The 27,728-nt window shown below is 60.1% G+C and overlaps 1 protein-coding gene across 6 annotated transcripts in view; it reads right to left on the minus strand.

The window, feature by feature from the left end:
- Positions 1-21,635, minus strand: part of Cnih3 (cornichon family AMPA receptor auxiliary protein 3) — a 40,589-nt gene extending 18,954 nt beyond the window's left edge. For 3 of the 6 annotated variants that reach the window (XM_070023258.1, XM_070023259.1, XM_070023256.1), the window contains exons 1-3: positions 1,863-2,020; positions 1,012-1,338; positions 295-363 (exon numbers count right to left, since the gene is read on the minus strand). In XM_070023258.1, the coding sequence (XP_069879359.1) occupies positions 295-363; positions 1,012-1,119 (177 nt within the window). In that variant the 5' untranslated portion in view covers positions 1,120-1,338; positions 1,863-2,020. Of the gene's footprint in view, positions 1-294; positions 364-1,011; positions 1,339-1,862; positions 2,021-21,534 lie in introns of those variants that run through there. The other 3 variants (XM_070023261.1, XM_070023260.1, XM_070023257.1) reach the window with 1 other exon arrangement.
- Positions 21,636-27,728: the final 6,093 nt, after the last annotated feature.

The raw sequence follows: 27,728 nt of genomic DNA on the forward strand, positions 1-27,728 counted from the left end.
AGAGCCCTGTTTTGTGGAGGACAGAGTAGGGTGGTGGGCCCTGGCTGCAGCATCCTGAGGCCGAGGATTACACCTATGGAGTTCCTAGGACACAGGAAGACCCCAAAGTAGGACCCGTAACTCCGTCACACTCCTCCACCAAGCAGCAGCAGGAGTGTGCCTCAGCCCACAGCCACTTGGTTCCCGCTAAGAGCAAATCCGACACAAGGGTCCTGTGACCCGAAGAGGACTTCAGCACCAAACAGTGCCGGGCGCAGGGCCGTGGGGTCCCCATGCCCCGCGCCCACCACTCACCGCGTGGGCAGGGTTGCACTGGTCCACCGGACTCTGGAAATCCGTCCTTAGCTCATCAAAGGTAATGATCTGAAACAGAACACACACGCATCAGGGGCAACTCACCTTGCGCCGCCGCAGCCCGGAGGCGCAGAGGACCCGCCCTGGTCCAGCGCACTCTGTCCAGGACTCCTACGCATCTTCTCACAGCTTTTTGCCATCTGTGCGTCTGCTTTGGCAAAACACGCTTTGCCCTTATTTTTAAATAGTATATTTTAGTTTTCTTATTAATAAAGTATTCAGACTTTGAAGTATATTTTGGATACAAAGACCTTGGAAGGCATTTAATTTGGAGTATTTCCTCTTGTTTTGTGGCTTGTTCTTTTCCTAGCACTATGATGCCAAGAGCAAAATAATTTCACTGTGACACTTCCCAGTTTATTCTATTTTCTTTCACAGATCAGACTTGGAACACTGGACACAAGAATGCCTTTGGATTTAAAACTTCCTAATGCCACAAATATTCTCCCCATGGCCAGGCCCCACGATCTGCTGTGGTTGGCCCTCCCTGAGAAAAGGGGGCGACGCTGAGCCTCTGGAGTGGGCGGCCAAAAAGCGGGTTCGACGTGAGGGAAGGGAAGGAAGAGGAGGAGGAGGAGAGACACCAGGATTTGCCCAGTGCCACGCACCTTTCTCCAACACAGACGTCGTTCCTACCACCACCAGGCTTGTACTAACCTCTCCGGCAAGCAGGGTCCGCCGAGGCCCAGAGGCCTCCACCCTGTCTGCCTGAGGTCGGTGGGAAGGAGGCCCAAGCCCAGCTGGAGGCAGGACCTTAGGGAGCATCTGAGGAAGGCTCCCATGAGAAAGCCATTTTCAGTCATGAGACAAAACAGCTGCCCCACTAATCGACAACAGTTCCTTTGCTGAATGCTGTTCTGGCAGGATCTTTGTGGAGGTTGAAGGAATGGCTGGACCTTGGCTCTGTCGGCTGAGGAGTCCTGTCCCAAGCTGTCCCTTCGGAACGGAGTGTCAGAGCAACTGGGGCGTTCTTAGCTTCCTTGGCTGTACGGGAGCAGGGCCTTCAATCTAACCCTCTATGGCTCTCCTTCCCAGTCGATTCCCCCGGCCTCCCTGGCCCCCCTTCCCTGTCGATTCCACCGGCCTCCCTGGCCCCCCTTCCCTGTCGATTCCACCGGCCTCCCTGGCCCCCCTTCCCTGTCGATTCCACCGGCCTCCCTGGCCCCCCTTCCCTGTCGATTCCCCCGGCCTCCCTGGCCCCCCTTCCCTGTCGATTCCACCGGCCTCCCTGGCCCCCCTTCCCTGTCGATTCCACCGGCCTCCCTGGCCCCCCTTCCCTGTCGATTCCACCGGCCTCCCTGGCCCCCCTTCCCTGTCGATTCCCCCGGCCTCCCTGGCCCCCCTTCCCTGTCGATTCCACCGGCCTCCCTGGCCCCCCTTCCCAGTCGATTCCACCGGCCTCCCGGCGCTGCTCCTCCCCCTCCCTCCCGGCGCTGCTCTGTGGCACCTTGTTTCAGAAAGCTCTTCAGTCGCTGATGCCTCACAGCCAAACGCGCTCACTGACATACCTTTCTGAAATGATTGCCAGCTAGTGCATGCCGCGGTCCAGCCAGAGGGTCCCAACTGCGATCCTGGTGTGGCAGGTCAAGGGGGACCCGGCCTGCAGTGTCCACCCCCGAGGCCCGGCCCTCAAAAGGGCAGAAGGCAGGGTTGCCGAGAGGCAAGCCGGTTGAGGCCCCTCCCTCCCCCCCCACCCCCACCCCCCCACCCCCCGCCCTCATCTCTGGAACAGCACTGAGGAGAATGAGGCAGGCTGCCAGGAGACTACAGTCAGGGGAAGGAGATGACCCATAGACCAGAACATAGTACGTTTGTGGAAAAATAAAACCAGAGACAAAAAGAAGTCAGAATGGGGCAGGAGATCAGGGAAGCACCAGGGAGGAGGAGGTGCCCGAGCGGAGTCCAGGGGAAGACGCTCACCAAGGAAGCTGTTCTGCAGAGGCCCAGAGAGGGTGAGCTCACGGGAGGTACAGAAGAGCCTGAGCAGCGAGGTCCCGGCCCTGCTCGACCCCGTCCGAGAACAAGCTCTATTGTTTTGAGCTGCTGCGTCCATGAAAGCAAGAACCCGGCCCTGTGGCCAGCGTGACTGGAGCGTGGTGTGCGTGCTACCCGAGGCCGTGAGCAAGCAGTGAGCAGAGGCACTTCCCGGCAAGCCCGAGCCTCCTCCGTAGGCCCCCGAGCCCCTCTCAGTCCTGACAGGGAGCCGCTTTCCCTGCCTGCCCGCAGCCTAGCCCCGCCACACTGCTTCAGGCACGGCCACGGCCACGGCGGGGGTGGGAGCACGGCAGGAGTTCCGATGGCTGCCAGGCTGAAGGCCCTGGGCTGTTTCGCGGGCTACACACAGGGTGTGTGCTCAGTGCCAGTTCTGTAGGAAACTAGGAGCTTTAACGTCTCCCCATTCGTCGTGCTGCTGGAGGCAAGTGTCTGTGTCATCGGCAACCAGGAGAAGGGGAGTCGGCCCCCAGCTCCGCTAGCTTCTCCGGGCTCCGGGTACGAATGCTCATCAGGTCTTCACTCAGAGCCGAGGGGCTAGGGTACACAAAGCACCTCAGGAGGTGCCAGGCTGCAGGTCACCAGGCTTTGGGGAGCACTTCCGCCTGCTTAATTCATGTCCGTGGTACCTGACATCCCACCAACCACCGTCCACATGAAGCTCTGCGACTTCACGAGGATGGCCAGGCTGCCCAACTGCAGGGCCAAGCTGGGCTCGCCCTCCCCTCCCTCCCCTCCCTCTCCCTCTCCCTCCCCTCCCTCGTGTTCTCCCTCTCCCTCCCCTTCCCCTCCCTCTCCCATGTTCTCCGCTCCCTCCCCTTCCCCTCCCTTGTGTTCTCCATTTCCCCCCCTTCCCCTCCCTCTCCCTCCATGCTCCCCGCTGGACTACGGGTGAGGGCAGTGGAAGACAGTTGTTCATGAACCCACAGGAGTGTGGCAATGGGCGTGACACAGCAGACTCCGCCAACACTCGGCCTCGACAGGCTCCCAACCCAACCAACCGGAGGAAATGGGTGGTGCTTCATCTCACCTCCGTAACAGAGTCCTCCAGAGAAAGACCAGCGTGGGGGACGTGGGGACACCACTCAGGAGCCCGCGTACGATCACACAGACTGCGAGGACGCTGGCTGCAGGCCAAATGTAAAGGCCGCCGCTGGCCCTCAGGAGGTTGGACTGTCTCTATTCAGGGGAAAGAGCCCACCCACATTGGCAGGACAGTCCATCAGCTTATGTTAGCCGTGTGCAGAAACATCCAGAATAATGACAGGCCACGTGTCCTGGATGCATGGCCACGTCACGCTGATGCCAAAAGCAGACACAACCCCAAGCTCCCAGTACAGCCCGAGCACTGAGAGCAGGCACGGAAGGCCCCGGGCCTTTTCTCACGTGAGTATGGTCCTGAATCTTACAAAGAGCTTCTCTCAGAAGGGAAGCTGGGAAACGTATGGCTCTTGGATGTAGACGGGTACAAAGCAGAGGAGGCGCAGACTCGGACACAGCACCTGCCCCGTGGCCCGGGGAGCTGCCTGGAGGGTGAGGCCGGACCACTTCCACAGAGGAGCCCCCGGGACCACCGGCAGCACGCAGCGAACACGGAGCGCTGCCCTCCAAGCCCTGGTCCTGGGAGAAATGACTTAAAATACAACGTTTCACCTGCAAGAGCACAGTAGCTTGTGTAGGGGGCTCTGTGCACAGAGCAACAACCGTTGTGTTGCTACTTGAAATGTGCACTGGAGACTGTCCTGTGGATGCTTGGGCTCCGGCCTCCTAAGCCAGACCCTCCTCCCCTCCTGGCCCAGCCAGTCAGGCCCACAGTGTGGAGCAGAGCCCAGGGCAGAGCTGGGCCGGCCACCCAGTCAGGGGGGAGGACCCCAGGAGAGCGGGGACCCCAGGGGAGCGGGGACCCCAGGGGAGCAGTATCCCAGGGGAGCGGGACCCCAGGGGAGCAGTACCCCAGGGGAGCGGGACCCCAGGGTAGAGGGACCCCAGGGGAGCAGGACCCAAGGGTAGAGGGACCCCAGGAGAGCAGGGACCAGGGGAGCAGGGACACCTGCCCTCTAGTGGCAGCTGTGTGCATTGCAGCACTGTAGAGGAAAAAGTCTCAAGTAGAAGCCAGGCCTGTGCAGTGTTACAGGCCGGAGAAATTTAAGCAACAGCAGCTGAGGACAAAGCTCAATGCCCAGACGCTCTTCCTGTCCCTAGAATTTTAGATCTTGTGCCATTTCCAACAGCCAGGCAGACACTGAGGCTGGGTGCCCTCGGTCATCCCGCCTTCCCGTGCAGTCCACTTCAGAGCCAGACCGAGCACGTGGCTGTGTCTAGCAGATTCTCCCACCCTGCCCACCAGCGGTGTGATGTGACCTGACCCGTCCTGACCAGGACCCAGAGGGGCTGAAAACAAGGCAGGGAGCATTAGACTGGGGACCTACAGCCTTGCTCAGCCTGCACCCGAGTTCACACGCCCCACTCACCCCACTGTCCTATCTGGACTGACCGTCCCCCAGCTCACCACGGCTCTCCTGTCTGGACTGACCGTCCCCAGCTTACCACGGCTGTCCTGTCTGGACTGACCGTCCCCAGCTCACCCCGCTGTCCTGTCTGGACTGACCATCCCCAGCTCACCCCGCTGTCCTGTCTGGACTGATCATCCCCCAGCTCACCACGGCTGTCCTGTCTGGACTGACCATCCCCCAGCTCACCCCGTTGTCCTGTCTAGACTGACCATCCCCAGCTCACCCTGCTGTCCTGTCTGGACTGACCATCCCCAGCTCACCTGCTGTCCTGTCTGGACTGACCATCCCCAGCTCACCCCGCTGTCCTGTCTGGACTGACTGTCCCCAGCTCACCCCGCTGTCCTGTCTGGACTGACTGTCCCCAGCTCACCCCGCTGTCCTGTCTAGACTGACCATCCCCAGCTCAACCCGCTGTCCTGTCTGGACTGACCATCCCCAGCTCACCCCGCTGTCCTGTCTGGACTGACCATCCCCAGCTCAACCCGCTGTCCTGTCTGGACTGACCATCCCCAGCTCACCCCGCTGTCCTGTCTGGACTGACCATCCCCAGCTCACCCCGCTGTCCTGTCTGGACTGACTGTCCCCCAGCTCACCCCGCTGTCCTGTCTGGACTGACCATCCCCAGCTCAACCCGCTGTCCTGTCTGGACTGACCATCCCCAGCTCACCCCGCTGTCCTGTCTGGACTGACCATCCCCAGCTTCACTGTTTTACTATTAACTTCCAGTGGTAGAGGGGGAGCCTAAGAGGTTGGGGACACTTTGAATGTGGCCATTCTTCACATTTCATGACAGAGGTGCCAAGAAGCTAGAACATGAACGAGAACAAAAGGACAGTGTGGGGGGGGCATGGCCTCTCGGGGCAGCTCACCAGGCCCCAGGCGCCCCGGGCCCAGTCACACTGTCTCTGTGGACCCCGTGCTCCTGGTAGCATCCACTCACACACCACCAAGTCCATAGTCACACGGCTGACAGTCCCGAGCGGGGACCGGGCTGGGGGCCAGATTGTAGGCCAAGGCCAAGGCACGGACAAGACTTCTCTCCACCAGCAGACCCCTGGGGAGTGCCTGGCTCTGTACTGAAGGAACAGGTGCAGGGGCTCAGAGGGGGAGGGGCTCTCGAGAGGGAAGGAGGACAGGATCCCTCTGGGAGGACAGGGATCTCTCCGGGAGGAGGACAGGGATCCCTCTGGGAGGAGGACAGGATCCCTCTGGGAGGAGGACAAGATCCCTCTGGGAGGAGGACAGGGATCCCTCTGGGAGGAGTACAGGATCCCTCTGGGAGGAGGACAGGGATCCCTCTGGGAGGAGGACAGGATCCCTCTGGGAGGAGGACAGGATCCCTCTGGGAGGACAGGATCCCTCTGGGAGGAGGACAGGATCCCTCTGGGAGGAGGACAGGATCTCTCCGGGAGGAGGACAGGATCCCTCCGGGAGGAGGACAGGATCCCTCTGGGAGGACAGGGATCCCTCTGGGAGGAGGACAGGATCTCTCTGGGAGGAGGACAGGGATCCCTCTGGGAGGAGGACAGGATCTCTCTGGGAGGAGGACAGGGATCCCTCTGGGAGGAGGACAGGATCCCTCTGGGAGGAGGACAGGATCCCTCTGGGAGGAAGACAGGGATCCCTCTGGGAGGAGGACAGGATCCCTCTGGGAGGAGGACAGGAGAGCCTTGAGCGCCATCAGGCTGGTCCGGGACCTGACGGTGGTGGAGGATCCCTCACGAGGCCCCCCCTCCACTTCCGCAGATGTCCACCCCACTTGCTGGACCCCGGCCGCCCAGCAGGTGCCACAAAGGGAGGCTCTGCCGCCGAGACTCACCTGGGCATTGTCACGCACCATCACTCCCAACGCAAACCTCACCTGGGCATTGTCACGCACCATCACTCCCAACGCAAGCCTCACCTGGGCATTGTCACACACCATCACTCCCAACGCAAGCCTTGGAGCTCTGGGAAATTGCTCAGGCCCATCAGGGAAACAAAATCTTTACGGAATGTCAGCCCTCCGTTCCCGTTCCTTCCTCCCCTTCCTCGGCTGCGTAGAACAGGACCAGCAGCCAGCGGGCAGCAGCTCACAGCCCTTCCTGCGGTCACTCAGCCGCTGCAGGGTGGTGACACACACGAAGGGGCCTCAGCTGACCAGCCTCCTGCCAACACTGTGCAGCTCCACACCACCTGCCAGGCAGCCCGCCTTCCCAAAGGCCAAAGGCCACAGGTCAGCAGGCAGGCCCCCCTCACAACAGGCTGTTCCTGATTTCTCCACTTATACAAGTCTCTTCATTGATAGGGAAGGAAATCTGTTCTGCTCAAAAGCAGGTTTTCTATCTTGGAAACTATAAACAGAAGGTTCTATCTGCTGTGTTTCTTATCCATCTATCTAAAACCACTGAAGTCACAGAAAATGTGACTGTCCACCAGGTGTCCCCAGCGAAGGCAAGGGGCGGACGGCTCCATGAAGGGCACTCGCTGCCGCAGGCGCCACAGAAGCCAGACAAGGCGCTACCTGCGGACCCCATCACGGGACCGCAGCCCGTTTCTAACAGCTGGAAGGCCGCTGCAGCCTCAGGCCGGCCGGCCCAAGCCTTTCTGCCCCCCATGGGTCCAGGTTAGGCAAGAAGGACAGCCAATTGCTTAGGTCCTCATGGTCTACAGGAGGCAGGGGCGATGGCAGTGCACGGCGGCCGTCAGTCCAGGGCCACTGACGGCCAGGGTAACAACAAGGGGCCATTACAGCTCCTGCAGGGGCATCTGACCGCGGAACCGCGCCAGGGACCGTGGCCCCCCCGTGCCACAGGCACCCCCTGCTGCGGGGCTTTCTTGGGACTGTCTGCTGGCCTGTGGCTGCTGGGAACCGCCTCCCGCCTGCACTTCTCCAAGCCCCAGCCTGGCAAAGGCAGACCTCCACACCTCTCACGAGAACCTGATGGGTTTTTTTTTGTTTTTTTTTGGGTCCGGTCATGGGGCCTGAACTCTGGGCCTGAGCGCTGTCCCTCAGCTCTTCAGCTCAAGGCTAGCGCTCTACCACTTGAGCCACAGCACCACTTACGGCTTTTTTCTTTTTGCTTATGTGGTGCTGAGGAATCGAACCCAGGGCCTCTGGCATGCAAGGCATGCGCTCTACCACTGAGCCACCTTCCCAGCCCCGAGAACCTGATGTGGTAACGCCAAAGCAGGCAGTGTCCTAGCTGCTCACAAGTGAGCTAAGGCCCAGCCCCATGACCCCTTCCCAGCACCAACCTCAGATGGATGGGGCTGTTATGCAAACGAAGGGCTGAGTGTATGCTAACTGCAGGCCTTGCTGGGCGGCGGGTGAGAGCCTGCCTGGCATGAGAGTAGTCTAGTTGCTCCTTTGGCAGTGTTTTGCTTAGGACAGCTGGGAAGACCCGATGGGCTTAGCAGTTGTCAGTTAGCGAGTTGCATCTCCTCTGTGCCCAGCATCTCAGCATATTTAAAGGGAAAACATAACCTTTCTGAAGGAGACTTAAAATGAAGGATTGCCAGCACCAGGCTTTACCAATGCGTCACAGAGCTGGAACAGTGCTCCACAACTCCCCCCACTCTTGGGGGGAGACACCGTCCCTGCCATCTATCTCGCTGACAGCAGCCTCTCCAGACAAGCTAGTCATGACCTGGCTCAAGACCTGGCACCTTCAGGACTGTAGAAAGTCAGAGGACCATGATGACAAAGAAGCCAGGGCCTGGCTCCCTTGATGACTTGTAGAGAACTTCCAAAGACAAGCCAGGTGCCAGGGAGAAACACTCTGGAAGCTCATCAGGGCAGAAGAGGGGCTGTGGCCAGCTCAGGAGGCCGGAGGCAGAGGCCAGGGCCCCTCTTGTGTGATGGAGTGGGGGGGCCCTGCAGGGGGGGGTCGTCGGGGTGACTGGAGCCAGGTACCCAGATGTAGCACACGCTCCATCTTAAAAAAAAAAAATGGATTAAGCCAGGCGCCGGTGGCTCACGCCTGTCATCCTAGCTACTCAGGAGGCTGAGATCTGAGGATCGCGGTTCAAAGCCAGCCCAGGCAGGAAAGTCCGTAAGACTCTGATCTCCAATAAAACTGGAAGTGGTGCTGTGGCTCAAGCGGTAGAACGCTTGCCTTGAGCTGAAGAGCTGGGGGACAGCGCCCAGGCCCAGAGTTCAAGCCCCACAACCGACAAAAAAAAAAAAAAGGATTAAGAATGCAAGTGTGCGCTAGGTGGGTAAAAACCTGTTCACAAGAAGAGAGTACATCTCCTTAAAAATAGACAAATAGACAGATGATAGACACCAGCTAAATGGCTGGATGGATGGATAACAGATACAACACAAATAATTGACAAGTCAAGAGATAATAGGTAGACAGAGAAATGATCACCAGAGGATAGGCTAAAGATGAGATAGCCACTCACCACTATTATCCTACTCAGGAGGCTGAGACCTGAGAATCACAGTTCAAAGCTGGCCCAGACAGGAAAAAAGTCTGAGACTCAACTCCAGTTACCTACCAAAAGGCTGGAAGTGGAGCTGTGGTTCAAGTAGTGAATATACATATACATATATATGGGATAGTGCCCAGGCCCTGAGTTCAAGCTCCAAGAGCACACACACACACACACACACACACACACACACACACACAGATGAATGGACAGACTAATTCATAGACAGATGATAGCAAGGTGGGTGAGTAGGTAGGTAAATTATAAATTAGATAGACAGATCACAGATAGATGAATAGATAGCTTGATAGATGGTTCCTTGATTGATGGGTGACAGAAGAAAGACAGACAGACAAATAGAAGTATTTATTTAAGACCCTCAAGGATATGCAATTATCTGAAATATGGGAATCTATTTTTTCTTTAGCCCAGTTACGCCCGGCTGTGAGGGCTGGGAACAGCTCCACACGCTTCATGCTGCTACAGGACACAGGGCCTGGGATGGAGATCCTGCGCCCTGGAGGAAGAACCCAGGAGCTGTGCTTTGCCCTAGGTGGGCTGAATGGTCCCTTGGGGCTCACGTAGCCTAGTTTCCAGAGGAGACAGAAGCGGTGTTCATAGAAATCCAGGTCCATGATCACATGACTCTGTCTCCTTCCTCAATGATAGGCTAATGAAAAGGCAACAAAGGCAGCAAACACTGACTCAGCGCACACATGCAATGCCTCAGTGCAGGCTCTCCCTGGGTGTCGGCTGGGCAAGGGGACCCTGTGGGGCAGGGTCCCACCCCGGCCAGCCGGGCAGCCACAGCAGCTCCCCAGCACAGCGGTGCCTGGGAGACAGACACACACACACACACACACACACACACACACACACACACACACACACACACACACACACACACACACACACACACACACACACACACACACACACACACACACACACACACACACACACACACACACACACACACACACCCGCCTGGCCCTGGACTTCCCACAGCAATCCAGGAGACCCGCTAATCATTTAACCACTTCCATACCCACAACCCTGAATGCAGTTTGCTAATTCCTTTTGTTAATGAGGCTCATCAAATCACTTGAATATTTTTTTAATCCAAGATACAAATGTCTATTATATGGGGGCCATCTGGGCTGCGCCTGCCAACTGGCTATGTTGCTATCAACTCTTTTTTTAGATTTTTTAATTCATTGCCAATAAGGAAAAAAAAAAAAAGAAGAAAAAGAAATTAGTGCCAAGACTTGCTTTCCTACCTGAATTTTTCCCCTGTAGAAAAAATGGATACTATAGGCAAAATGGAACAAGTGAATATGAAAACAGAAAGGATTCCCAAGACATGCTCTGGGTGTGTCAGCCTGAGGTTCTAGGTGGCATGGGCCTGACATGCTCAGGGGTGTCAGCCTGAGGATCTAGGTGGCATGGGCCTGACATGCTCAGGGGTATCAGCCTGAGGATCTAGGTGGCATGGGCCTGACATGCTCAGGGGTGTCAGCCTGAGGATCTAGGTGGCATGGGCCTGACATGCTCAGGGGTGTCAGCCTGAGGATCTAGGTGGCATGGGCCTGACATGCTCAGGGGTGTCAGCCTGAGGATCTAGGTGCTGTGGAGCTGACATGCTCAGGGGTGTCAGCCTGAGGATCTAGGTGCTGTGGAGCTGACATGCTCAGGGGTGTCAGCAGCCTGAGGATCTAGGTGGCATGGAGCTGACATGCTCAGGGGTGTCAGCCTGAGGATCTAGGTGCTGTGGAGCTGACATGCTCTGGGGGTGTCAGCCTGAGGATCTAGGTGGCATGGGCCTGACATGCTCAGGGGTGTCAGCCTGAGGATCTAGGTGGCATGGGCCTGACATGCTCTGGGGTGTGTCAGCCTGAGGTTCTAGGTGGCATGGGCCTGACATGCTCTGGGGGTGTCAGCCTGAGGATCTAGGTGGCATGGGCCTGACATGCTCTGGGGTGTGTCAGCCTGAGGTTCTAGGTGCTATGGAGCTAACCTGTGCTGGGGGGTATCAGCCTGAGGTTCTAGGTGCTGTGGACCTGACATGCTCTGAGGGTGTCAACCTGAGGTTCTAGGTGGCAAGGAGCTGACATGATCTACGGGTGTCAGCCTGAGGATCTAGGTGGCATGGGCCTGGCATGCTCTGGGGGTGTCAGCCTGAGGTTCTAGGTGGCATGGGCCTGACATGCTCTGGGGGTGTCAGCCTGAGGTTCTAGGTGGCAAGGAGCTGACATGCTCTGGGTGTGTCAGCCTGAGGTTCTAGGTGGCATAGAGCTGACATGCTCAGGGGGTGTCAGCCTGAGTGCTCTGGGGTGTCAGCCTGAGGATCTAGGTGGCATGGGCCTGACATGCTCTGGGGGTGTCAGCCTGAGGATCTAGGTGGCATGGAGCTGACATGCTCAGGGGTGTCAGCCTGAGTGCTCTGGGGTGTCAGCCTGAGGTTCTAGGTGCTATGGAGCTAACCTGTGCTGGGGGGTATCAGCCTGAGGTTCTAGGTGCTGTGGACCTGACATGCTCTGAGGGTATCAGCCTGAGGTTCTAGGTGGCAAGGAGCTGACATGCTCTGGGTGTGTCAGCCTGAGGTTCTAGGTGGCAAGGAGCTGACATGCTCAGGGGTGTCAGCCTGAGTGCTCTGGGGTGTCAGCCTGAGGTTCTAGGTGCTGTGGAGCTGACCTGCTCTGAGGGTATCAGCATGAGGTTCTAGGTGGCATGGAGCTGACATGCTCAGGGGGTGTCATCCTGAGGTTCTAGGTGCTGTGGAGCTGACATGCTGAAGGTATCAGCCTGAGGTTCTAGGTTGCATGGAGCTGACATGCTCAGGGAGTGTCAGCCCAAGGTTCTAGGTTACATGGAGCTGACATCTTCTGGGTGTGTCAGCCTGAAGTTCTAGGTGCTGTGGAGCTAACCTGCTTTGGTGTTGTCAGCCTGAGGTTCTAGGTTACATGGAGCTGACATGTTCTGGGGGTATCAGCCTGAGGTTCTAGGTGCTGTGGAGCTAACCTGCGCTGGGGGGTGTCAGCCTGAGGTTCTAGGTAGTATGGGCCTGACATGCTCTAGCAGTGTCAGCCTGTGGTTCTAGGTGCTATGGAGCTGACCTGCTCTGGGGGTGTCAGCCTGAGGTTCTAGCTGCTGTGGAGCTGACATGCTCTGAGGGTGTCAGCCTGAGGTTCTAGGTACTGTGGAGCTGACATGCTCTGAGGGTATCAGCCTGAGGTTCTAGGTGGCAAGGAGCTGACATGATCTATGGGTATCAGCCTGAGGTTCTAGGTCACACGGAGCTGACATGTTCTGGGGTGTCAGCCTGAGGTTCTAGGTGCTGTGGAGCTAACCTGCTTTGGGGGTGTAAGCCGGAGGTTCTAGGTTACGTGGAACTGACATGTTCTGGGGGTGTCAGCATGAGGTTCTAGGTAGCATGGGCCTGACATGCTCTAGGGGTGTCAGCCTGAGGTTCTAGGTGGCATGGACCTGTCATGCTCAGGGGGTGTCAGCCTGAGGTTCTAGGTGCTGTGGAGCTGACGTGCTCTGGGGGTGTCAGCCTGAGGTTCTTGGTGCTGTGGAGCTGACGTGCTCTGAGGGTGTCAGCCTGAGGTTCTAGGTGCTGTGGAGCTGACTGCTCTGAGGGTGTCAGCCTGAGGTTCTAGGTGTTGTCGAGCTAACCTGCTTTGGGGTGTCTGCCCGAGGTTCTAGGTAGCACGGAGCTGACATGCTTTAGGGGTGTCAGCCTGAGGTTCTAGGTGCTGTGGAGCTGACATATTCTGGGGGTGTCAGCATGAGATTCTAGGTGCTGTGGAGCTAACCTGCGCTGGGGGTATCAGCCTGAGGTTCTAGGTGGCAAGGAGCTGACATGCTCTGGGTGTGTCAGCCTGAGGTTCTAGGTCACACAGAGCTGACATGCTCAGGGGGTATCAGCCTGTGGTTCTAGTTGCTGTGGAGCTGACATGTTCTGGGGGTGTCAGCCTGAGGTTCTAGGTTACATGGAGCTGACATGTTCTGGGGGTGTAAGCCGGAGGTTCTAGGTTACATGGAGCTGACATGTTCTGGGGGTGTCATCATGAGGTTCTAGGTAGCATGGGCCTGACATGCTCTAGGGGTGTCAGCCTGAGGTTCTAGGTGCTGTGGAGCTGACATATTCTGGGGGTGTCAGCCTGTGGTTCTAGGTGCTGTGGAGCTAACCTGCGCTGGGGGGTATCAGCCTGAGGTTCTAGGTGCTGTGGAGCTGACCTGCTCTGGGGGTGTCAGCCTGTGGTTCTAGGTGCTGTGGAGCTGACATGTTCTGGGGGTATCATCCTGAGGTTCTAGGTGCTGTGGAGCTGACATGCTCTGGGGGTGTCAGTCTGTGGTTCTAGGTGCTGTGGAGCTGACATGTTCTGGGGGTGTCAGCCTGAGGTTCTAGGTGCTGTGGAGCTAACCTGCGCTGGGGGCTATCAGCCTGAGGTTCTAGGTGCTGTGGAGCTGACCTGCTCTGGGAGGTGTCAGCCTGAGGTTCTAGGTGCTGTGGAGCTGACATGCTCTGGGGGTGTGGTTCTAGGTGCTGTGGAGCTAACCTGCGCTGGGGGGGTGTCAGCCTGAGGTTCTAGGTGCTGTGGAGCTAACCTGCGCTGGGGGCTATCAGCCTGAGGTTCTAGGTGCTGTGGAGCTGACCTGCTCTGGGGGTGTCAGCCTGAGGTTCTAGGTGCTGTGGAGCTGACATGCTCTGGGGGTGTCAGCCTGTGGTTCTAGGTGCTGTGGAGCTAACCTGCGCTGGGGGGTGTCATCCTGAGGTTCTAGGTGCTGTGGAGCTGACCTGCTCTGGGGGTGTCAGCCTGAGGTTCTAGGTGCTGTGGAGGTGACATTCTCAGGAGGTGTCAGCCTGAGGTTCTATGTGGTTCGGAACTGACCTGCTCTGGGGATGTTGTCCTATGGTTCTCGGTGCCATGGAGCTGACCTGCCCTGGGGATATCAGTCTGCAGTTGTAGGTGCAGTGGACATGAAAGGTGGTCACAGCTTATGTTCCAGGGAAGGGACCACCAGCTGTGGGCCTCAGTCAGATATGAAGAGATCACAGGCAATGCAGAAGGAAGGAAAGAGAAGGAAAAAGGAGCAGGACGAGAGGGGAGGGAGAGATAGAAAAGAAAGCCAGTCCCAAGCCTTAGCAACAACAGCCCAGCTCCAGATTGGCCAGCACCCTGCAGGTCAGTGATGGGCGCTGAGCACCAGGTTTACCACACTGAACACAGCCACAAGAGGGTCCCTGTGAGGGGAAGGCTGGCGTGGCCGCTCTCTATGGAGCTGGCTCCTCCTTGGCTCGTAGAAAGGAATCCAGAGGGAGAGAACCAGTGGACCACTTGGTCAGACCTAGGTCCTGAGCACACACTGCGGTCACACACCTGCAGGGACCCCCCCCTGTGGTGACACACCCCCGTGGGGACACACCCCGTGATCACACACACCCGCAGACACCACAGACACACTGCCATCCGCCCCAGGTCCTTCCAGGCACCTAGTCTTCACAGACTGCACAGAATCAGAAGCAGAGCCTAGAAAGCAGCTCCAAGACGGCACTCCTCACAGTCAGGTGCAGACTTAGACGCAAGCCTCTGGTTGGAGAGAGCGAACACTGGCTGAATGAACGGGTAACCTCTCCTGCAGGTCCTTTAGTCTACCCTCCATCAGCTGCAAGTGGCCTACAGCCTCCACCCCTGCCTCACCCCGAACCCATGAACTGAAAGGGAAGCCCACAGTATGCAGAAAAAGGCACCGCCAGGCGGATATGTTTGAGTGTGTGTGTGTGTGTGTGTGTGTGTGTGTGTAAGAGATAGACACACACACACATACACTAATAATTACCTCTTTACAAACCTACTTGTTTCCTTTAAAGCCACTTTTGTGACTCAAAGTAGCAGAAAAACACTAGAAAATGAAGTCAGAGTGCAAGTCGTCTCCAGGGAGCTGACAGCCAGCTGTTTCAAGGTCCTGTCCTCAGTAGTCCTCAGCAGTCCTCAGCAGGGAGGCAAAAGCCACAGCCCCAGTTCCCAGAGCCCAGAGGGGCTGCGGTCCCTGGACCTCAGTCCTGACAGCCCTCAGGGCATACTGGAGCTCTACCCTGCTCTGAGTAGAGATGCAAACAACACTTCCATCAACAATACAACTTTTTGGCAAGCTACACTGTGTTCTTAGTAGCAGGTACATGTCTCTGTTTTCACATGACCCAAACACTCTCAGCCCTAACACACAGAACACAGCTGATGGCTTCTGATGAACTCTCCTGGGTCATAGGGCAAAGTCGGCCTGGCCCAGAAGCTGTCTTTGGCAAAATCTCTTTTTAAGGACCATTTGTAACTTCTGACAACTGGGACGTAATGCCAAGACTTAAAGAAAGACTATATCTGTTACAGTGACTACAATGAAGTTCAGGTCATGAAGTCCACGCAGACCAGGTACATAAGCAAATTCACAAACCTGAGCAGCTAGAGACGCCCTAGAGGGAAGTTCACAAGGTGATGTCACAGTTTGAATATGATGTGCCCCCATGGAGTCCCTGCTGTGTGGTCCTGAGCGGAGGTGCTGTGTGGGGAACCTGCCGGGGGGAGCTCCTGCTGGAGGAAGCGGGCATGATCAACAGCCCCTGGTCCCAGGCCCCGCTCTACCTCACCTTCCAGTGTGAGGACTAAGACCTCTGAAACCATGAACGAAATAAAGCCTTCCTCCTGGAAACTATTTTTCTTAAGTATCTGGCCAAAGTAATACAAGTCTGGCTTGGGGGAGACCAAACATTCTGTAAGACTAAAGGAGTCACCAAAAAAATTAATCATACAATTGCTACTTCACCCTGAAATCCCGCTCAAAGTCAGCATGGACCCCAGAGAAGCACTGGGACCTGAACAGGAGTTTGCATGCACGCTGCTGACAGTGGCGTACCTGCTCAGAAGAACAGAACAAAAACCGTCAGAGTCCCATCTTGGCTGTCTGTGGTTGCAGAGCTGGGGTCAGCTTATGGGCTCTGTCTAAGAAGCCAGAAGAAGGGCGGAAGAAAAGAGAGGTCCAATAGCTGAAGGCCACACCTCCCCAGGGAGACTCGGGTGTGAGGCCCTGGGAGACTCGGGTGTGAGCCCGTGGAGGCTCATGAGTGTGAGCTCCTATTAATAATCTATGAGCCACAAATGTCCCACCAATGAGCCGACACCGGCCACCTGGGCCAGAGAACTACCACTTAACAATCAGTTCTCAAGGCTAGCGCTCTACCACTTGAGCCACAGCGCCACTTCCAGTTTTGCTCATGACGAGCACTCAACCCCTTGAGCCACAGTGCCACTTCCGGTTTTCTAGTGTTTTTTTTGGAGATAAGAGTCTCACAGACGTGCCTGCCTGGGCTGGCTTTGAACCATGATCCACAGATCTCAGCCTCCTGAGTAGCTAGGATGACAGGCGTGAGCCACCGGCGCCTGTGAAGGCACAAACTCCACCAGCAAATGCCACTGTAAATCTAAAGAAACTTCAGAGTGCAACTGCACATCAAATCTTTCTAGGGAGTAGAATCAGTTTTATTCAAAAATGTCCAAACTCTTGACTCTAGATATAAAAACTTTAATACTAAAAGCCTGAAAATAAGAGGTAATGAACCTCTGATCTTTTCTAAGAATGGTGTCATCTGTGTTTATACAGTTCAGAAACGGGTTCCACCAGGCTAGAACAAGATTCTTGTGAGAAAACACGGTAAGAAACATGTCGCTGCACATTCTTTACAACATTTGGGTTTCTTTCCTCCTAAATATATACATGGAATTCCCCATGCTGCTGATCACATGTATGGTGTATAACATGTGAACACTGTTATATGTTATAGACCATGATAGACAATTTGCTCCAGGAAAGTTAGAATGAACTTGTGACTTTAAATGAGCATCATTATTCCACAATACTGTGAAATTTGGGAAATTATGTAATCACTTAATCACAATTAAAAAAAAAAAAGAACCTCGGGGAAGGTAGGGAGGGAAGGGATGGTAGGGGGGAAACAATGGAGGGGGTAACAATGCTCAAGAGGAAGTGTACTCATTACCTTGCTCATGTAACTGTAACCCTCTGTATAGTATCTTTACAATAAAAAATTTAAAAAAAAACACAAAAGATGCCCAAGCCCTTCTGGATATTAAGATCAGTAGTGATGGTTCATTATTTATCACTGTATTTTCAAAGATTTGTCAATGGACTTGTTTTATTTTACAAGCAAAAGCCTAATTCTAAAGAAAATAAAATGTGACTCCCTACCAGGCACCAGTGGAGCACATCTATAATCCTACCTACCCTAGAGGCTGAGCTCTAAGGATCAAAGTTCAAAGTTGGCCCTGGCAAGAAAGTCTGTGAGACTCTTATCTTCACTAAACTACAAAAAAAAAAAAAAAAAAGAAACCAGAAATGGAGCTGTAGCTCAAGTGGTAGAGCAGTAGCCTTGAGTAAAAGAAGCTCAGGGACAGCGTCCAAGGACTGAGTTCACACCCAGGACTGGCACAACAACAACAAAAGGATTTCCTCTCTTTAAAAATGACATCATAAGCCAGGTGCCAGTGGCTCCATACTTACAATCCTAGCTACCCAGCAGAGAAGATCGTGTTCAAAGCCTGCAGGAACGTCCATGAGACTCTTACCCCCAAAACCACATGAAAACTGGAAGCAATATTGTGGTTCAAAGTGGTACAGCACCAGCCTTGAGCAAAAGAGCTCAGGAACAGCGCCTGGACCTGAATTTAAGCCCCATGACTGACAGAAAAGAATAAAGAAAAAAAAGAACATAATATAGTACTTGAAATATTGTTATAACTCCAAACCAAAATCCAACTCTAAATATCTTGTTTACAAAGAATTCTTGGGTAGAGACGACTATCTCCTGCAAACAATCCTCAGGGAGTGACAGGAAGAGTCACAGACTGCTCAAATCCCAGCGCGGCGCACACAGCTGTGCAACCTCAGACACATTTCATAACCTCTCAGAACCAGCTTCTTCATCTGAAACACATGAGCTCTGAGAACCTGATGTGGAAAGAAACCTCTGTTCCATGAAACTCCTAAATGGGACAAATGTTCAGAGAGATGGGGCTGGACTGAAACAGTGTCCTCTGGAAACAAATGTGCTGCAGCTGGCCCTCTCCACGCTCACTCTCAGAAGCGGGGACAGCCCACAGGAACAGGGCCCCGAGGGCCATGCGTGGACAGCGCCTTCCCTGACTTCCTACGCAGCCCATCTACACAACAGTGCAGCGGGGCACAGGGCATCAACACCTGCTAAACAGTCCATGTCAGATTTCTTAAGTGTGCAAAAAACACAAGAATCTGGGAAGCACACAGTCTAACACAGAGCCATCTCTTCTGAATTCTGGCTGAAATAAGTACCGCCGTGCAACCAACATACACATACACACAACACGTGTCCTGAAATCAGGACAATTTCCCCGTTCAGTGTTCTGGAACCAAATATCGGTGGTAGGGTTTAGAACTGTTACTATAATTAAAGTCAAGGAGCTCAGACTTCTCATGACTAGAAACAGGAATCTGGCCTGTTCCGCCAGGAACGGAGCAGGGCTGGTTGTGGGCTTTCACCCTTGGGGATGAGCAGAGCCAGCACGGGGCCAGCGGAACCTGAGGCTGCCAATCAAACACCTCTGAGTCACCAGCAGCAAAAGTCAGGCCCTGAATTAACTTGTTCTTGCATTATTCATCATCTCACTGAGCCAGAGAAAGTGGTTCTCCCTGGTGACCAGCCTGCTCTGAGTCAGGCCCAGTGCGGAGACCCTCACGCCCGCCACTCAGCCCTCTGAAATTGGCCACCCTTGGGTCACTGCAGAAACCAAAGAAACGGTGGTGAAGTGCGAGATTCCAGCCCGAGACACAGGAAGCGGCCGAGCAGCGCAGGTGGAGGTCTGCGGCCAGCCTGGCCAGAACTTAACAGCCCCTCCAGACTTAACTCTCCACTGTGGATTAGATGTGGTAGAGAAGGGAGGGCAAACCCACACCACTCCCAACCAACAGCCCGCGGTGCTGCCCGCCAGCCCCAGCCTTCTCCCACTGGAAGATTCACAGCACCAGAGAGAGGGAGAGGCTGGGAGGGGATGGCTCCCCCAACCCGGGCTCCCTGTGCCCACTAAGTCCTAGAGCCTTCCGCTGCCCACCCGTCCAGGGGCCTCTCCCCTGCACCCCACACCCCACTGCCCCTCCCCTGCACCCCGCACCCCACTGCCCCTCCCCTGCACCCCGCACCCCACTGCCCCTCCCCTGCACCCCACACCCCACTGCCCCTCCCCTGCACCCCACACCCCACTGCCCCTCCCCTGCACCCCGCACCCCACTGCCCCTCCCCTGCACCCCACACCCCACTGCCCCTCCCCTGCACCCCCGCACCCCACTGCCCCTCCCCTGCACCCCACACCCCACTGCCCCTCCCCTGCACCCCGCACCCCACTGCCCCTCCCCTGCACCCCACACCCCACTGCCCCTCCCCTGCACCCCACACCCCACTGCCCCTCCCCTGCACCCCGCACCCCACTGCCCCTCCCCTGCACCCCGCACCCCACTGCCCCTCCCCTGCACCCCTCACCCCACTGCCCCTCCCCTGCACCCCACACCCCACTGCCCCTCCCCTGCACCCCGCACCCCACTGCCCCTCCCCTGCACCCCGCACTCACACCCCACTGCCCCTCCCCTGCACCCCTCACCCCACTGCCCCTCCCCTGCACCCCGCACCCCACTGCCCCTCCCCTGCACCCCGCACTCACACCCCACTGCCCCTCCCCTGCACCCCTCACCCCACTGCTCCTCCCCTGCACCCCACACCCCACTGCCCCTCCCCTGCACCCCGCACTCACACCCCACTGCCCCTCCCCTGCACCCCTCACCCCACTGCCCCTCCCCTGCACCCCTCACCCCACTGCCCCTCCCCTGCACCCCGCACCCCACTGCCCCTCCCCTGCACCCCGCACTCACACCCCACTGCCCCTCCCCTGCACCCCTCACCCCACTGCCCCTCCCCTGCACCCCACACCCCACTGCCCCTCCCCTGCACCCCGCACCCCACTGCCCCTCCCCTGCACCCCGCACCCCACTGCCCCTCCCCTGCACCCCTCACCCCACTGCCCCTCCCCTGCACCCCGCACCCCACTGCCCCTCCCCTGCACCCCGCACCCCACTGCCCCTCCCCTGCACCCCCGCACCCCACTGCCCCTCCCCTGCACCCCACACCCCACTGCCCCTCCCCTGCACCCCGCACCCCACTGCCCCTCCCCTGCACCCCGCACTCACACCCCACTGCCCCTCCCCTGCACCCCTCACCCCACTGCCCCTCCCCTGCACCCCGCACCCCACTGCCCCTCCCCTGCACCCCACACCCCACTGCCCCTCCCCTGCACCCCGCACCCCACTGCCCCTCCCCTGCACCCCGCACCCCACTGCCCCTCCCCTGCACCCCCGCACCCCACTGCCCCTCCCCTGCACCCCACACCCCACTGCCCCTCCCCTGCACCCCGCACCCCACTGCCCCTCCCCTGCACCCCACACCCCACTGCCCCTCCCCTGCACCCCGCACCCCACTGCCCCTCCCCTGCACCCCGCACCCCACTGCCCCTCCCCTGCACCCCGCACCCCACTGCCCCTCCCCTGCACCCCTCACCCCACTGCCCCTCCCCTGCACCCCGCACTCACACCCCACTGCCCCTCCCCTGCACCCCGCACTCACACCCCACTGCCCCTCCCCTGCACCCCACACCCCACTGCCCCTCCCCTGCACCCCGCACCCCACTGCCCCTCCCCTGCACCCCTCACCCCACTGCCCCTCCCCTGCACCCCGCACCCCACTGCCCCTCCCCTGCACCCCGCACCCCACTGCCCCTCCCCTGCACCCCCGCACCCCACTGCCCCTCCCCTGCACCCCACACCCCACTGCCCCTCCCCTGCACCCCGCACCCCACTGCCCCTCCCCTGCACCCCGCACTCACACCCCACTGCCCCTCCCCTGCACCCCTCACCCCACTGCCCCTCCCCTGCACCCCGCACCCCACTGCCCCTCCCCTGCACCCCGCACTCACACCCCACTGCCCCTCCCCTGCACCCCGCACCCCACTGCCCCTCCCCTGCACCCCTCACCCCACTGCCCCTCCCCGCGCTCCCCCCTCCCCCCTCCCCCCTCCCCGCGCTCCCCCCACCCCCCTCCCCTCTCCGTCCCTCCGTCCGTCCCGCTCGCCCTGTCGGTCCGTCCGTGGCCGGTACTCACGTGCCAGACGGCGAAGAAGACGAGCGCGGCGCCCAGCACCAGCGACAGCATGTAGCCGAAGGCGGCCAGCGAGAAGGCCATGGCGGCCCGCGGGCGGGGGCGGGGCCAGAGGTCAGAGGGAGGGCGGGGCGGGGTCAGAGGTCAGAGGGAGGGCGGGGCGGGGTCAGAGGTCAGAGGGAGGGCGGGGCGGGGCGCGGGGCGCGGGGCGCGGGGGAGCCGGGGACGGGGACGGGGACGGGGACGGCGCGGGGCACGGGGAGCCGGGGACGGGGACGGGGACGGCGCGGGGCGCGGGGCACGGGGAGCCGGGGACGGGGACGGGGACGGCGCGGGGCGCGGGGAGCCGGGGACGGGGACGGCGCGGGGAGCCGGGGACGGGGACGGGGACGGGGACGGCGCGGGGCGCGGGGAGCCGGGGACGGGGACGGCGCGGGGCGCGGGGAGCCGGGGACGGGGACGGCGCGGGGAGCCGGGGACGGGGACGGGGACGGCGCGGGGCGCGGGGAGCCGGGGACGGGGACGGGGACGGGGACGGCGCGGGGCGCGGGGAGCCGGGGACGGGGACGGGGACGGGGACGGCGCGGGGCGCGGGGAGCCGGGGACGGCGCGGGGCGCGGGGAGCCGGGGACGGGGACGGCGCGGGGCGCGGGGAGCCGGGGACGGCGCGGGGCGCGGGGCGCGGGGCGCGGGGACGGGGACGGCGCGGGGCGCGGGGAGCCGGGGACGGGGACGGCGCGGGGAGCCGGGGACGGGGACGGGGACGGGGACAGGGGATCGCCTGGGCGACGAACTCACTCTCCTTCCGCTGCCACGCGGGACCCGCCCTCTCTTCTCCGCTCCGGAGAACCGCCCGCCCTCCCCGCGCCCGCCCTCCCCGCGCCCCGCCCCGCCCGCCCTCCCCGCGCCCGCCCCGCCCGCCCTCCCCCCGCCCGCCCCGCCCTCCCCGCGCCCGCCCCGCCCTCCCCGCGCCCGCCCCGCCCGCCCTCTCCGCGCCCGCCCCGCCCTCCCCGCCCTCCCCGCGCCCGCCCCGCCCGCCCTCCCCCCGCCCGCCCCGCCCGCCCCGCGCCCGCCCCACCCGCCCTCCCCGCGCCCGCCCTCCCCGCGCCCGCCCCGCCCGCCCTCCCCGCGCCCGCCCCGCCCTCCCCGCCCTCCCCGCGCCCGCCCCGCCCGCCCTCCCCCCGCCCGCCCCGCCCGCCCCGCCCGCCCCACCCGCCCTCCCCGCGCCCGCCCTCCCCGCGCCCGCCCCGCCCGCCCTCCCCGCGCCCGCCCCGCCCGCCCTCCCCGCGCCCGCCCCGCCCGCCCTCCCCGCGCCCGCCCTCCCCGCGCCCGCCCCGCCCGCCCTCCCCGCGCCCGCCCCGCCCGCCCTCCCCGCGCCCGCCCCGCCCTCCCCGCCCTCCCCGCGCCCGCCCCGCCCGCCCTCCCCGCGCCCGCCCCGCCCTCCCCGCCCTCCCCGCGCCCGCCCCGCCCCACCCGCCCCGCGCCCGCCCTCCCGCGCCCGCCCCGCCCGCCCCGCGCCCGCCCTCCCGCGCCCGCCCCGCCCTCCCCGCGCCCGCCCGCCGCGCCCGCCCCCCCCGCGCCCTCCCCGCGCCCGCCCCGCCCGCCCCGCGCCCGCCCCGCCCTCCCCGCGCCCTCCCCGCGCCCGCCCCGCCCTCCCCGCGCCCGCCCGCCGCGCCCGCCCCGCCCTCCCCGCGCCCGCCCCGCCCGCCCCGCGCCCGCCCCGCCCTCCCCGCGCCCGCCCCGCCCTCCCCGCGCCCGCCCCGCCCTCCCCGCGCCCGCCCCGCCCTCCCCGCGCCCTCCCCGCGCCCGCCCCGCCCTCCCCGCGCCCGCCCGCCGCGCCCGCCCCGCCCTCCCCGCGCCCGCCCCGCCCGCCCCGCGCCCGCCCCGCCCTCCCCGCGCCCGCCCCGCCCTCCCCGCGCCCGCCCCGCCCTCCCCGCGCCCGCCCCGCCCGCCCCGCCCGCTCCGCCCGCCCCGCCCGCCCCGCCCGCCCCGCGCCCGCTCCGCCCGCCCCGCCCGCCCCGCCCGCCCCGCGCCCGCTCCGCCCGCCCCGCCCGCCCCGCCCGCCCCGCGCCCGCTCCGCCCGCCCCGCCCGCCCCGCGCCCGCCCCGCCCGCCCCGCCCGCCCCGCCCGCCCCGCGCCCGCTCTCAGCCCGCGGTGGCGCCCCTGCCCCGCAGGCGCGGCGGCTGTGGCTGGAATGTGCATCCCGCTCCCGGGCCTCCCCGTGCGCGGAACCGAGCGCGGGTCTCCCGCAAGACCTGCCCTGAGCGGGGCCTCGCGTTCCCGCCCGAGAGGCGCCGGGAAGGTGCGGCCAGCTGGGAGGGGATTTCCTGCCCGGAGCTAGAGCCCGGCGCGGGCACGCGGGGCACACCCGCTGCTGCGGGGCACGCGGGGCACACCTGCGGTGGCTGAGCAGCTTCCTCTGGTTGAACCTGATTTTCTTACCAGAAAAATAGGAATAACGCACGCGCCTGCGATCTGCGGAGACGGAGCCGGGCGGCGGTGCGGAGCCGTGGCCACGGGGAAGCCCTCGGCTTGCTCCATGGTCCCGTGGGGAAGCAGCTGTAGGTGTGTCCGGGGTCCGGGTGTAGGTGTGTCCGGGGTCCGGGTGTAGGTGTGTGCAGGGGTCCTGGTGTAGGTGTGTGCAGGGGTCCAGGTATAGGTGTGTGCAGGGGTCCGGGTGTAGGTGTGTGCAGGGGTCCGGGTGTAGGTGTGTCCGGGGTCCTGGTGTAGGTGTGTCCGGGGTCCGGGTGTAGGTGTGTCCGGGGTCCGGGTGTAGGTGTGTGCAGGGGTCCGGGTGTAGGTGTGTGCAGGGGTCCGGGTGTAGGTGTGTGCAGGGGTCCGGGTATAGGTGTGTGCAGGGGTCCAGGTATAGGTGTGTGCAGGGGTCCAGGTATAGGTGTGTGCAGGGGTCCGGGTGTAGGTGTGTGCAGGGGTCCGGGTGTAGGTGTGTCCGGGGTCCTGGTGTAGGTGTGTCCGGGGTCCGGGTGTAGGTGTGTCCGGGGTCCTGGTGTAGGTGTGTGCAGGGGTCCGGGTGTAGGTGTGTCCGGGGTCCTGGTGTAGGTGTGTGCAGGGGTCCGGGTGTAGGTGTGTGCAGGGGTCCAGGTATAGGTGTGTGCAGGGGTCCAGGTATAGGTGTGTGCAGGGGTCCAGGTATAGGTGTGTGCAGGGGTCCGGGTGTAGGTGTGTGCAGGGGTCCGGGTGTAGGTGTGTCCGGGGTCCTGGTGTAGGTGTGTCCGGGGTCCGGGTGTAGGTGTGTCCCGGGTCCGGGTGTAGGTGTGTCTGGGGTCCTGGTGTAGGTGTGTCCGAGGTCCAGGTGTAGGTGTGTGCAGGGGTCCTGGTGTAGGTGTGTCTGGGGTCCAGATGTCAGTGTGTGCAGGGGTCCAGGTGTAGGTGTGTCTGGGGTCCAGGTGTAGGTGTGTCCAGGGGTCCAGGTGTAGGTGTGTCTGGGGTCCTGGTGTAGGTATGTCTGGGGTCCTGGTGTAGGGGTGTCTGGGGTCCAGCTGTCAGTGTGTGCAGGGGTCCTGGTATAGGTATGTCTGGTGTGTAGGTGGTGTGTCCAGGGGTGCAGGTGTAGGTGTGTCTGGGGTGCAGGTGTAGGTGTGTCTGGGGTGCAGGTGTAGGTGTGTCTGGGGTGCAGGTGTAGGTGTGTCTGGGGTGCAGGTGTAGGTGTGTCTGGGGTCCTGGTGTAGGTGTGTCTGGGGTCCAGATGTCAGTGTGTGCAGGGGTCCAGGTGTAGGTGTGTCTGGGGTCCTGGTGTAGGTGTGTCTGGGGTCCTGGTGTAGGTGTGTCTGGGGTCCAGGTGTAGGTGTGTCTGGGGTCCTGGAGTAGGTGTGTCTGGGGGTCCAGCTGTCAGTGTGTGCAGGGGTCCTGGTGTAGGTATGTCTGGTGTGTAGGTGTTGGTGTGTCCAGGGGTGCAGGTGTAGGTGTGTCTGGGGTCCGGGTGTAGGTGTGTCTGGGGGTCCAGCTGTCAGTGTGTGCAGGGGTCATGGTGTAGGTGTGTGCAGGGGTCCTGGTGTAGGTGTGTCTGGGGTCCAGCTGTCAGTGTGTGCAGGGGTCCTGGTGTAGGTATGTCTGGTGTGTAGGTGTTGGTGTGTCCAGGGGTGCAGGTGTAGGTGTGTCTGGGGTCTGGGTGTAGGTGTGTCTGGGGGTCCAGCTGTCAGTGTGTGCAGGGGTCATGGTGTAGGTGTGTGCAGGGGTCCTGGTGTAGGTGTGTCTGGGGTCCAGATGTCAGTGTGTGCAGGGGTCCTGGTGTATGTGTGTCTGGGTCTCAGTCATTCCAGGAGAGAGGAAGCACCGTGGGCAGCAGCCCATGGCTGGTAAGGGTCTCCCCTTGCTGGTGAGGATGGCGCTCTCAGAGGCAGGAGGGGGCGGTGGGGGGCAGTGGTCTCTCTGTCAGGGGTCCTGCAGGGACCAGCTTGGAGGGCCAGGAACTCGGCCATTTCAGCAGCTCGGAGGGCCAGGAACTCGGCCATTTCAGCAGCTCAAGCCCTTAACCATAGTGTCAGGTCTACAACCCAGACAAGGACAAAGACTTAAGACTGAAATTTTAAAAGGTGAGTTTTTGCCTCAAAAAAAAAAAAAAAAAAAAAAGGTGGCTCAGTGGCAGAGCGCTTACCTTGCATGCATGAGACCCTGGGTTCGATTCCTCAGCACCACATTAGCAAAAAGAAAAAAGCCAGAAGTAGTGCTGTGGTTCAAGTGGTAGAGCGCTAGCCTTGAGCTGAAGAGCTGAGGGACAGCGCCCAGGCCCAGAGTTCAGGCCCCACGACCGGACCCAAAAAAAAAAAAAAAAAAAAAAAAAAAAACCATAAAAGGGACACTGGGATTTGTAAGCAATAAATGTGTAATTGTCCATAAACTTAACATGTTAGTCTTATTTAGTAAGTACTATTCAAAGCATGTTATTACATGTAGAAACATCTCTGTGTGGCTTCCTCACAGGAATCCAAGCCTGAGCTTGAGTTCTTTCAGTGTCTGTTGCTGTATCATGCAGAGTTGTTCTTGAAAGCCTTCCAAAATATTTACAGCACAAAAAGTTACACTTAGTGTAGTATTTTAACGTTTACATAACTCTTCCAAAAGGAAGGATCCTGGGACCCTTAAACAACCTATTCACACACCCCCAGCAAGCAATGGGTGCTTTGGCCCTGGCCGCTGGCCGGCCCTTGTCAGCTAGGCTGGGGGTGGCGTGTGGGAGCTCTTGCCTAGAGTGCCAAGGCCCTGGGGCCAATCCACAACCAAAAAGTACAAAGGGGCTGGTTTTCATTCAGTCTTCATTGTATTTAACTAAATCTTAATGACCACCCTTCTTTCCCTGAGGAGAGGATACAAGTCGGTCTACTCGCATCCAAATGCCACTCCACACAGAGAGGTCGCCTCTACCTCTCTGAGCTTCACCTTTCTCATCTGTAAAATACGGAGACTAACAGAACCCATAGGAAAGTTTGGGAGAGCTTATACATACGCAGCACGCATCGCTCACCATGTAAGAACTGACGGGAGGCGCGGCCTCTGATAGGGAGCAGACTTCATGCAGGTGTCTGGAACCGAACAACTGCCACATACTGATTGTTCACAGAGATTGGATAAGCCAAGAGAGCTCTGTCCAACAGCCTCACAGTTCAGTCATGATTACATCTGCCCAAGGTCAGTGTATGGAGGCAAAGACCCTTCCCTCCCATAGCCTTGCTGTTGAATCATGAGTATTTCATCTGCAGAGAGACAAAGGTGCGTTTTCACCAGGTTTCTCCTAGTCAAGGCCAGGCCACGTCTAGGCCAGGAGTTAGGCAGTGCAGAGACACAGGGCATAAGCCCCACATGACAGACCTAGAGACCATAAACTTCAGTGAAATGAACCAGGCATTGAAATACAAACATTGCATGCTTTTACTCGTTTGTTGGATGCAAAACAGCGGAACTCAGAGAACAGAGAAGAAGAGTCACCACCAGGCTGGGGAGGTGAGCAGGCCGGGGATAAAGAGAGACTGAGTGGTGAGTGGGGGCCGAGCCCCGGTCACCAGGAGGGACATGTCCCCTACCCTGCGCACAGAACAGCGGCCACAGAGCTGGTGCTGTAGTTAATAATCCAGACAACTAGAGCAGGGCTGTGAATGTTCTCTCCACAAAGAAATGACTAATGTTTGGAGTCCTGAGCAATGTAAATACCTGAGTGATCAATGCATAATGTATAAATGCAC

The sequence above is a fragment of the Dipodomys merriami genome, unplaced genomic scaffold (genome assembly GCF_024711535.1).
Source record: "Dipodomys merriami isolate MVZ:Mamm:240054 unplaced genomic scaffold, mDipMer1.0.p SCAF_158, whole genome shotgun sequence".
Lineage (NCBI taxonomy): Eukaryota > Metazoa > Chordata > Mammalia > Rodentia > Heteromyidae > Dipodomys > Dipodomys merriami.